General features: G+C 48.2%; 4 protein-coding genes across 4 annotated transcripts; 1 reads left to right on the top strand and 3 right to left on the bottom strand.

Annotated features, from left to right (window-relative positions):
* Nucleotides 1–3,276: 3,276 nt before the first annotated feature.
* On the top strand, nt 3,277–4,371 carry UREG_01787 (uncharacterized protein; the record flags this gene model as incomplete). Its single annotated transcript, XM_002542225.1, has 4 exons — nt 3,277–3,281; nt 3,543–3,975; nt 4,043–4,090; nt 4,150–4,371. The coding sequence occupies 4 exons, from the start codon at nt 3,277–3,279 to the stop codon at nt 4,369–4,371; spliced, it is 708 nt and encodes a 235-aa protein (XP_002542271.1).
* Nucleotides 4,372–5,959: 1,588 nt separating this feature from the next.
* Nucleotides 5,960–6,329, bottom strand: UREG_01786 (uncharacterized protein; the record flags this gene model as incomplete). Its single annotated transcript, XM_002542224.1, has 3 exons — nt 5,960–6,069; nt 6,151–6,213; nt 6,293–6,329. The coding sequence occupies 3 exons, from the start codon at nt 6,327–6,329 to the stop codon at nt 5,960–5,962; spliced, it is 210 nt and encodes a 69-aa protein (XP_002542270.1).
* Nucleotides 6,330–8,844: 2,515 nt separating this feature from the next.
* On the bottom strand, nt 8,845–9,981 carry UREG_01785 (cytochrome c oxidase polypeptide IV; the record flags this gene model as incomplete). The annotated part of the gene is made up of 6 exons (XM_002542223.1): nt 8,845–8,918; nt 8,998–9,082; nt 9,145–9,245; nt 9,361–9,519; nt 9,658–9,714; nt 9,891–9,981. The coding sequence occupies 6 exons, from the start codon at nt 9,979–9,981 to the stop codon at nt 8,845–8,847; spliced, it is 567 nt and encodes a 188-aa protein (XP_002542269.1).
* Nucleotides 9,982–10,832: 851 nt separating this feature from the next.
* Nucleotides 10,833–11,165, bottom strand: UREG_01784 (uncharacterized protein; the record flags this gene model as incomplete). The annotated part of the gene is made up of 1 exon (XM_002542222.1): nt 10,833–11,165. The coding sequence occupies one exon, from the start codon at nt 11,163–11,165 to the stop codon at nt 10,833–10,835; it is 333 nt and encodes a 110-aa protein (XP_002542268.1).
* Nucleotides 11,166–11,428: the final 263 nt, after the last annotated feature.

The following is an 11,428-nucleotide window of genomic DNA, read 5'->3' as shown; positions in this document are numbered from 1 at the left end:
AGTTTCACAGTCCTTTTCGGAGCGAGGGCGAGTTGTGTGTTGCGACCCATGATGTTTGGTAGGATTCACCGGTGCTAGCCCCAACGTGTAGCACGATTCCTCTCGCGTTCCCGATTTGGTGGTCTGAGACAGAGTCCTGAAGCCTGGGGTGCTTTGGCCTTTGCTGAAGTGATACCATGAGCTAGGGCCGCATGGATGGGGTGCCAGGGTCGCGGACGAGTCCGAAAACTGTCCGCCTGTGCTCAGGGTTAACACCTCCCAGATGCAGGGGAACACGCTGACATTTTCTCGAACTAGGGTACCTTTTCCTTCAGAGAGGTTCAGGAGAGGAAAATCTCCTAGTTCTCTTCTAAAATAAGAGCCTCGCGTGGAACCCAAGCGTGCGTCAGGCCGAAACATGGAGTGATCTGGACTTGGTACCTGGCCTGCAGGCAACCTTATCCCATCCACACGGCTCGTATTGGCGGGCTCCCGAAAGAGGCAAACTGCAAAAAGGCCGATTTGAAGGCAAAACATAAATTGCCTCCTTTGTACTGAGTTGAGGCAGCCCTGCTTCAAAAGGCAAAGGCGGGATGGAAATCATGATTCAAATTCCAGTTTCAAATCATGGAATTGTTTGATCTCCCTCTCCGTCGACGGTGTATCAACCTGCCGTGCTGAGGCTTAGTCGAGGAGAGCCTATGCCCCGATTGAATTGACATATTGCCAAAGAGACTCCCAAAGAGGACATCCGCGACCAGAGGGGTTTCAAACACTTGCCGTGTACAGACTGCACCGTCTCGGCGCTGGGAAGCTCCGCAAGTTTGGTCGCAACGACTCTCGCTGCAACTTGACTTGCTCAGTTTAATTACTAGGGGCCTTGCTATGCTGCTCTCTTGATACTCAAAGCCGAACCGATTGGTGGGTTTGTCGGCCATGACGAACCTCACAGCGAACCAGCTCCCCCGCCCATGACCCAATGAAGGCGAAATTTACTTATGTAACGTGTCTGCAAGGAGCTTGGGTTTTTGGTCCCAAGTCTGCGGGTGGACTGGGAAGCAAACGTTGCCGTTTGGAAATAACTGTCGAGGAAATTTGTGAAGCTTGCGATACCCTAGGAAATCGAAGGGAGTTGTGGGCGTTCTTGGGTGCCTCCAGATTCTCCGGACGATATCTACTGCTCGAGTTAGGGTAAATCGGAATCTTTTATCTCCCCTACCTGCGAGTCCCTCGAATGGGGCGCAAGCCCTTACCTCCGAATGCGTCCGTTACAGTATGAAAAATTGAAGTGACTCAAATTGACTGCTCTTATCAGATTCAGAATAGTGAGCGCTGTCTAACCCCGCTAGAATTCGCAAGAATCAAACGGTATTCTATTTACGTTCTGCCCCTGGCGAGCGGGACATTATTGCAAGACCAGGGTGAGAGCTTTCGCATGCGGACATGCTACTTCCTTTCCTATTCATCAGGCTGTAACATGGTTTTGCCACTAGCCGTCTGTTATAGCAAAAACCACGATGGACCTGGGAATCCAGGAGAATCCGGGGTGAATGCACCCGTTTATTCTAGGCTGTATCGTGTCTTACTAACGATTTTTCTTTTCCTTTTGTCCTTCTTTTTCTTTTTGTTTTGTATTCCTTTTTCATTATTCGGTCCATTAGGGGACAATTGTCAGAAATTAACAACAATATTTCGATTTTCCACCAGTTCCTAGCGGCTTGCAGGGCAAGTGTTGACGCCTGTTGGATAGTGGCGCGGGCTGTGGGAGAGCATCGGACAAGGCTATTGGCGACTGCAAGGATCACTTCGGACCAGTGGACTTTTGCACAGTGCGGTCTCGTACCCTGGAGATGGGAAAGATTTTTGTGGACTCCCCTTTCCGAGGAGATGCGAATTGGATGAGATTTAGGCTTACCGAAATCATTATTATCGGGTTTTGCCATTTATCTCTCGATGCTGCGAGAGAGCTTGGGGTGTGATGATGTTGAGGAGCAGGACCCTGGGCCTCAAAATAAATGATGCAGTGCCAAGCCATCCGCCAGGGAAGTGACTCCAGCTCGAGTCTGTGCACAGCTAAACGGCGAGATGCTCGGGGGGGCCAGTTCAAATGACGGGGGGTCGTTTTGGCACTGAAAACCCGAGCAAGGCCAGAGTAGTGTGAGCCGCAAGATGACGACGGCACACTTGAGCATGCAAGACATTAGTCCTATCACTACTCATGTAGTTATTCAAGAGGTCGTGGATGTCATCCGCCGTGTCTGTGCTGCAACATGACTGTGCATCGGCATGTTTGCAGAAACAGGCGCAGGGTTCAAGAGCAGATCGTTGCTCCATATGTCGGCTCAAGGTTTGGATGTTTCTGTCCTGGCGGCGCTAACTAACGAGTAGTTACCGGAGTGGCAGGGTATTCGACATGTAACTATGGAATGTGCTTGTTGCAGAACACAAAAACAAATTCCTGGTGTTCTGGTCACAACATAACTACAGACTGGGCAGATGCGGTTGATCCAGCACGACGTGACGGACAGAACGGCGGTGCTTCAATGCTGCTGTTGCTGCTGTTGCGTTGGGTTGTGCAAGGCCTGATGTTTCGGTACCGTGCAATCCCGTAACTTTGCCCAGAGTTCGTTACTAGTCCAGTTACGGTGGGCTTTCCCCGCAATTCAAGCACCGTCTTCGCTTCCCCCCCTCGACCTTTGAGCTGCCGTCAAACATCCAAGTCCATCGCAGAGCTGCTCCAGCCCATCCATATACCTCTCTGCCTCCCTCTCTCTCCTCTCTTCCGCCCGTTATTCTTTTCCTGCTACCTGCGTCTGTATCATTTACTTGTGCCTCACTTCATGTCCCCAGCGGTACCTCTCAGCTACAACCTGGGAAACCAGCTGACATCGCCTGCCGAGACCCGGTACCTTCAGTGACTGTCTTTCGACTCCTTGTGTATCCTCGACTCCGGTCTACGCCCTCCTAAGTCCACTATACATCCCAGCCGTCTATTTACCAATCGTACCTCTCTCCCACCCCCAAACCCTCTCTCCCTCACGTTGACTTTTGTACCCTCGCGTCACTCGTTTCTCCCTCTTTTCCGTTAAATCGTCTTTTCGGCCAGCTTGATCGTGGTGGTCAAGCTTGCCGTCATCCTCTCCCATTCCTAGTGTGTCACGCCTTTTCTCTCGCCATGGAACTTCACTTTTACATATTACCCACCCCGATACCAGCTCATCCCTGGCTAACCTTTTTCTTTTCGTATCTCTACAGATGAATTGGCCGGTCTTTGCATCGCGATCCCCGCTTCCCGCCATGTCGTAAGTATCTTGTTTCCTCAAAATGTCATGCTGCCCCCACACAACGCATATTCTCCCATTTGCTGATCACCATGTACTTTTTTTTCCTTTCACGTTCTGTTCACTTAAACTTGCGCTCAGTAACTATATCCGCTTGTGTTGATCTCCCGAGCCGAGTTTCGTCTCAACTGCCACGCTGCCGCCATTGTGTTTCTTGATAAGAACCTTCACTTTAAAACACTTGACTGATATCTGACTTCTCTTGTTTTGACACACTCACAGCTCACCCCCTACCTCCAAAAGGATCAAAACCACTGTCCCCGCCAACCCTCCCCCTACGCACCCTTTAAGCCAGGCAGGACCTCCTTTCCCAGGTCCTGGCCAATTTGAAGCGCCTCCCATGGTGCCGGCTCCTCCACCCACGCAGGCACCACCACCACCACCAGCTGCTGCCCTGCAACAACCAGGAACTCTGCCTACTGTAAATCCCCGGAAAAGACGTGCGTCATTCCAACAAGCTGCGCCCATGTCAACCATGGCGCCTCCACAGCTAACTGCCCCTGTTGAAGGTGAAGGGAACCCACCAACCGCTGCCACAGCACCAGAGGCAGGAGGCAAAAAGAAAGGTCGAACCAACACCCCATGGACTGCAGAAGAAGAACAAAGACTCAAGGCAATGCGAGATGCCGGTAACACTTGGAGCGAAATTGCCAAGGTTTGTCCCACACCTTTGCTCTACCCTCATTCCATGAGCTTTGGCATCTGATAACCCTCTTCCCCAGACTTTCCCGACAAGAACCGAGGGCAGTGTCAAGAAGCACTGGTACAAGGTAACTATTAGCGCCGAAGCACCCGCTTTGCGACAAGTTTGGGGTCTAATTCCGCACAGGATATGCATTACGCTGAATTCGCGGAAGATGAGGTGAGTCACGTCGCTCACATGCCTATGGAGCTTATGGCATTGACCATCGCACAGTCGGCCGCCTTGAGGGAAGCCATCAAAGAATACGAATCAAATAAATGGAAGGTTATCGGCCAAAAAATTGGAAAACCGGCAAAGGTACCATCTCCTTCGAAACACATGTCAAAACTTTTGGATCCGTCGACATGATAATAACACACATTTCAGGCCTGCGAGCAGTACGCGAAAGAGCACTTCAAGAACATGTAAAGTGCACAACAAGCCGACGAAGGTTCCTGGCCATGTTTGATGCGTCGACTCGGGCGATTCCAATCCTTCATGTTTGATATCACGATTCCCAAATTTTTCCCCCTTTTTCTTCTCTCTTTTTTTTTCCCTTGCTTCAGTAATTAATGGTGCTTGTGTTTTGCCAATATCGTGGAGGAGCAACAGGGAAGGTTCTTAGGAGTATGGCTGGGCACTTTTCCCAATCTCATTGACGCTATGCTATGCCGAGATACCACGGTGGAGATCTAGTTCTGGCAACGTCACACTGCGATATATTGGTATTGTTATGTCTTGTTTGTGGTTCCCCCTTCGAGGTTTTTGCCCTGATTTCTTCTTTCAAAGCGGGAAAGTTGGGTATCGGGAACGGGATTTTTCTTCACGCAAGTGCTTTACGGTTTACGACAAACGATTTTTGCCCTTTATTTTTCGCGTGTCTCTTATGTGGTTAGCTCTCTAGTGATTATATTTCTTAGCTTCGGGTGGTCTAAGGCAATAATGTCATGATTGGCAAGCGGCAAGTATCTTTCATCTGTGCGAACGCGATAGTAGACCGTCAGTATCACATGTGCCAAACTCGGGGACCCTCGAAGCCAGTTAAATATCTATCGAGGGATAGGTATTGCTTCGGAACGGTCTTTGCCACAGTTTGTAGTAACGCTGTGCTGTATCACATTTGGAAAAACTGATTAGTTATACATGAAGAATTGCCAGGCACAATCTTCAGCAGGAACCGCGGTTCCAAGCTCGGGATGTGCCAACCGACGCTCTCTATCTGATGCCAGCGGGGACGAGGTGGAGTCGAGTTCATCCGCAACGGGGCTAGCCCCTACCTCGCCAGCCAGCAAACTGAGCTAATTTGCACCTCAGCCTTCAGCAGGTACCTGATACCTCCCAACTACACCCTCACCCTTCCGAGCAACCTCGCTCCTGTTTCTACCACATCAACTCGGAGCTTTTCACTGGGCATTTCCTGGCGAAGCGTTTGTCATTGTGTCATGTCTTCTTTTTCCGATGTTTTCCCTCATGATCCTACTGGCAAGTGGTTGTACTGTACGACACCTTCCTTGGGACCACCAAGGCAGCCTGTCAGCTTAAAGCGCTACCAAAGTAACTACAGGATCGCCTGGCTAGGAGAGGTCGAGAAGTGAGCTCTTGGGTTTCCACTTTTGTATTGTTATACGCTACTGGCATACATGCAATTTGCTAATATATGTGATTACTCTGCGGCATCTCCGTTTCACGTTCTCGCCTTGACCGTTGACATTCGGAAAGAAGCTAGTTGATCTCGCCGTGTTATCTTTTCCGACTCGTGCCCGACTTCGAACTATGTACATTTGCAGAAGCAGCAACTCTCGAGACTTGTCAGAATCGAGGACTCAAGGTCTAGATACGATTGTTACTTTTGGTTGCTCTTTCAATTTCTCAGGTGCTCCTCTAAATTGAGAGCCCTCTAACAATATGTTGGGACATTTCTGGGGACCCAACGGTTTTGTGACCTACCAGTTTACTACTATTTTGATACAGGGTCTAGGTCCTGAGGCTTGCGCGCCAATGCTTTGAAGGCAGTCAGGATGCCGAAGCAGCAAGGCTCAGATACCTGAACGGCCCAACGTACCAAAGCTATAAGGATACAAACAGGCCGTGTAGCTTTACATTAGGCTTCCATTGACCATTTCTTCAAACGGTATCTCCGCAGCTTACCTGGATACAGGGTATCTTCCAGGTACCTCGTGGATGGCTCCTTGGCTTTCCTCCGCTCCGAAACTTTAAAAAAGAAGCAGCTAGGCGCTATCTCCGAAATCATCTGAATGACGATCTGGAATCTGGCAGGTGGAAAATATACCGCAAGGATACCGGCCCTGATTCACCCTCATAGGCATCATCTACAATAGATCATCTTTGCGAGTCACACGATGTTTCTGACGATCGTGTTTGGAATGGCCTCTAGGCTCTCATTTCATGTCACGATCAATTGGAACCCAGGATCGTCATTTCCAACGCGCTGGCCTATCGAGAAGCATTTTCCTCTATTGTCAGTCCCTCTGTGTACGCGGAGTCTTTTATACCTTTTGTGATACCAGTGGCCCAGAAGACACCACTGTTCGCTTCCAATAGTACGTGAGAGTGGCATTTACCTATTCCGAGGCGTGGCCACACATGACCCAAGCCGATGTATGGAATCCCACGTTATCACAGACCACCCCAACCTGTCCAATGGTCAACGTCCGTGCGGTTCGGTGAATTAAGTTGACTGAACCATACGGCAATCTACCAAAGGTCGTGACAGCTTGGAAGTTTCTTTTCTTTATGACCTTATCAAATCGGGAGGATTCGGGCGGAAAGCGATGACTCCCTGGTTGTTTTCGGCGCCGAAACCGGTGCAGAACCTTCCAGTATGAGCATTTCTTTTGCCGGGGTTGTTAAAACCGATTTTCCTCATTCGTGACCATGCTCCATGTTTGGATGCATTGCGCCCAGTTGTGACCCAAATTTAGATATCGTCAGTGCCACGTATGGCACCCCTATTCGAAAGTCTAGGATCTGCATTATCTCACGGGTGTAAGGGTCTTCTGGTGCTCCAACTTCCCTTCTAGGTGGGTTGTGCAGCTGCCGATCATATCGTGACTATGTTTGGCCAAAAGTTCATCAGCGTTGCAGAAGTTGTGGGGATACTGATCTACACCCAAGCTTTAGACCTACTGGTCCGATTGGTGTCCACCTGCAGCTATGAAACGTGCAAGGCGTCTCATGACAGAATATAGCGATGATCTAATTACTCGCAACATCTGCGCCCGGAGAATAGCGGAGTGCATACTGCTTAGTTTTGCTGGATTGACAACTTCCTTGCGTTGAGATCATACATGCTACTAACTCAACAGTTTATCTTGCAGCTAGGCGACCGTAAGACGTTTGTGTCAAGTTTAGGTATGTCAACTTAACGGATTTGAATCTCGGTCAGAAAAGTTTTATGGCATCTATCTGGAAACGGAAAATAAAACCTTAATTGTTTGTTTTGTTAGCAATCAAGGTTCTTGCCTTTACATAGTATAGGCACGTTGTTGCCATATATCAGGTCTGCAAAACATTCTCTTGGCTTGATGTATGGCTGATATCTTCACATGGTAGGCATATGGAAATTTCTGACGCGCTCTGGCCGAAAAAGAGCTGCATAAGGTTCAGACAGCCTAAATATCCATTAGTTATTAACCTCTGCTCTCCAGGCTGCTGGATGCGTATGAAATTCTACCAGTATCACAATAAAGATGAGGCTTCATCATTATTGTCGTTACGAGAACAACGGCTCATGTGTATTTCTGGTGACACAGATGTTTCTTCACCCGCTTTGTACGGTAGCTTTAGCCGGACAAGCTACCACCCGCTCGCAAAAGCCCGAGATCAATGGACTGGAGCGCGTGGCTGGACCTTGGTGGATGGAGGACGGTCCCCCTGATACACGTTGTAACCTTGCAAAATGGACGACAAATGTCACCATGTGTTAGATCATCAAGAAACAGCCCCTTGCTCGCTTTGCCGATCGAGTCACAGGTATGATTCCCTTTTTATTTTTTGTTTTGGCGCTTGGACTCCCATCCTCATCCTAGTTATTTCACGTATGCCCTGTTTTTATTTATATTTGTTCCTGGACCAGGGGGTGGCATGCAACCTTTCAGGGCAAAAAACCAATCCCTAGTAGCCACTCGCTGGATTCTGGGCTGGGCGACAATTAAGTTGATCCAGCAGCTTGGGACGGGTGCGTCCAATTATTGATGTTTGTAGGTATTTTTGCCAGGAAAAAGAAGGTACTCGGGCTAGAAGGAACCCCGGTTGAATCAAGAACAGATGTATCATGATGTACCTATTCCGTACCTAGAGTAAGATAGCTTCTGTACCTCAAAAGTAGTGGCGTAGAAACATGTATCGGTACATATGTTGGTCGGGTTGGTAAAAGCGTACTTGTATACTTGGGTCAATTGTATTTCTTAGTGCTGCTTTTACTTCCAGCAGTTGCAAGGTCCCATCAGTTAGAAAGTGTATGTAAAAGTGACCATGCGCCACGTATTCCAAGGGACACTTCTTAATATGGAAGCAATCTTGTTGATCTCCATGATGTTTAATATCAATGATCTGACATGAGATGTACTTCATCTTTTCCTGCAGAAAGAAGAGTCAACATGCTCTCCACAACACCACAAAAGTATGATTACACCAATGCCTCAGCATGGACGAAATGCAAGCAGTGTTTTGACAGATGATTCAATTATTCTACACGTGCGAACAACTGAAGAAAAGATGTTATGATAGGTGGGAGGCCAAAAAACTTTGAACAGGAATGAAAAGGTAACATAGACTTAAGACACTGCACATGTCAAGCCCGTCTTTCTCTTCGCATCTGATTTATTTATACCAATATTCAGGTTTCACATAGTCAGCCATCGTCTTTGGCTCGTAAACCTCAGAGTGGTGGTGGTCTGTGAAACGAGCAGGGTCAGTAAAGCCAAAGAAAAAAATATCAATTCCAAGGGCAGTTGCGTCGGTAAGGTTACGTACGATCGTCCTCCTTGGGGCCGATATAGTCCATCTTGACGCAATTGCCACATTCGGAGCATCGCTCGACCGGCCGGTCACGCGAGACCTAGAATAATGCAAATCAGCCTGGTGCAAAATGGGACCGTAAATGATCCGAGAGATGCATACCGTAAGCCAAATGACGGTATGGGAGTCAGCTGGATAACCCGTGCAGCCAACATATTGTTCAGGACCACCAGACTTGACCATAATGGGGTTGTCGAGAGTTCCTGTAAGATAAATCAACCTGTTTAGCCGTCCGCCCGCCTTCCACACAACCCGTATCCTCGCCCAACGGCTGAGCCGGTACCATAATCCACCTGAGATTCAAAGGCTGTCACGAACCTAGTCTTGAGGCATCCAATGGCTGCATATTGAAAATATCAATGCCCTTCATCTTTCCCAAAAGTTCCAATCGCTCCAAACCGGTGGCTTGTTCAATATCCGTGGGGATGGTGCCTGGAGCGGCACCAGGGCCGAAAAGATCGGTCTCAGATTTGACTTCTGTTGACACGAAAACCAAAAGAATTAGTCTATATCTCCAACCCTTCATTTCGGAGATGTGTGAAGGGAAAAGTCGAATTATACGGGAAACCGGTCGCGCTGGCGGTATATCTTGCAGAAAAGCAATTTAACACTGACCCTCAAATGGGATGACTTTGCCCTGGGGCTGGTCTGGCTTGACATCGTATTTCGAACCTATGGTCATTTCCCAAGTCAGCAAGATTTGCAGCAATTGTAGCTTCAAGAAGCGCCATTCTTTTCAAATCTCCGTGGTTGATCGTTTAGAAGGCAGAACATCTCTTTATTTCTTTATTTGAGAAGCACTCGAAGCCAATGACCACGCTCTTTGTAGGTTTCAGGTTTCAACGTACTGCGAACAATTGACGATGTAAAAGAGCGTCGCGACAAGGCTTTCACGGGAGCACGCCTCGCAAGGGCGAAAGCAGTTCGCTGGACAAACATCTTCGACGTTCCTCGGTGGCCCAATGGCACGCTGTTGAGGTGGGATTTGCGGTGGTGGGTTGGGGGAGATGGATCAAAAGGTTCCCGTTAACGTGTGAAGTGGGAAGTCTTGCTCGTTTGACGCTTGGGACCGAATCAGTCCGAGTGGTGAGGTTGGCCTTAGTCAGCACTGGACTATAGCCGAAATATCATTGGCTGGCCCTCCCATCCAACCGTGTTGATACTGGAACATTCACAGACAAGTATGTGAAATAGGTACCTAGAAGAATCATGAATCTCTATACTTTCTTTTCTGTGTAATTGAATTTCTTATGATCTTATTTCCCAGCGCATACCGTACTCTACACCATGGTGGGAAAATATGCAGCAAATGCACAATAAGATGACAAGGCCTAGGAGACCACCTTCTTTGAAGAAACAAGGCACCAGCTGAAATACCATCGTCAGCGTGGATGGCTTCCACCGCAGCTCAGAGAGGGTTTGAGAAATTTCAAAGAATTGACAAGAAGCCTCAAATCAATATAAGAAAGAAAATGGCAGTAAAAGATTGAGAAGTACCAAATAGAGGATGGAATCAGGCACGGCCATGGTATGATTACATACAGGATTGGTGGAAGCAAGAAATAAGAGTGAATGAAAAGGCATTCAATCCAAACCAGACCTGTTCACCTGCTCTTTCTTCCCCACTGGTTGTTCGGTCTGTCGCTCGCGGGCGAAAAGAAAATCAGCAAATAGAAGACAGAACTGGAGCATCTCAAGCATCAATGTGGTTGTTGGAGAATGTGTGAATTACACATATCACACCTTGATTTTCTTTTGACTGTGTATCTTTCCTACCTCCTCCAGTCTCTCTAGAGCTTTATCAGATGCTCTTTTGATTCATAATCAATTAGGCAGTCATGGATACTGATTGATAAATCCTCCTGCAAAGGACTAGGCATAGCTTTGATTTGGATGCGGGAGCTCTGCGCATCATATTCAATACCACCAATTTTAGGGTGTTTCTTGCTCCATTCCTGCCAATCCCACATAGCAACTGGGAGCTTCTCAATTGAAAATCTTCCAGCCAATGTACCCCTCAGTTTTGCAACTGTAACTGAGTCTAGGTCATCTATCCAGTTGACCCTTGCAAGTATTTTGTCAATTTTTGTTCCTCTCTTGCACTCCATCTTGCCATTGGCCATAGCTAGTTGAGGTGTGCCCTTGGGTTCGAGATGGCGTAATCAACAGGACCTTCGACATCTATCAAGCTTCCGAGCGCTTATTGTGGCATGGAGCTTTGTCTCTTGGTCGGCGGAGTGGGTCTGCATTCGGCAGACTCGTTGCGGTTTTGCCATTGTACTTGAAGGTTCGGCTTGGAAACATGGACGCAGAGCATAATCTTCTTTTCCCTAAATGGCTGCCATTTCACTTTGAATCTGGGGCGAGCGTTTAAACCTTGCCTCGA

Source organism: Uncinocarpus reesii, genomic scaffold (assembly GCF_000003515.1).
Source record: "Uncinocarpus reesii 1704 scaffold_1 genomic scaffold, whole genome shotgun sequence".
NCBI lineage: Eukaryota > Fungi > Ascomycota > Eurotiomycetes > Onygenales > Onygenaceae > Uncinocarpus > Uncinocarpus reesii.
This window is presented reverse-complemented; position numbering and strand designations above follow the sequence as displayed.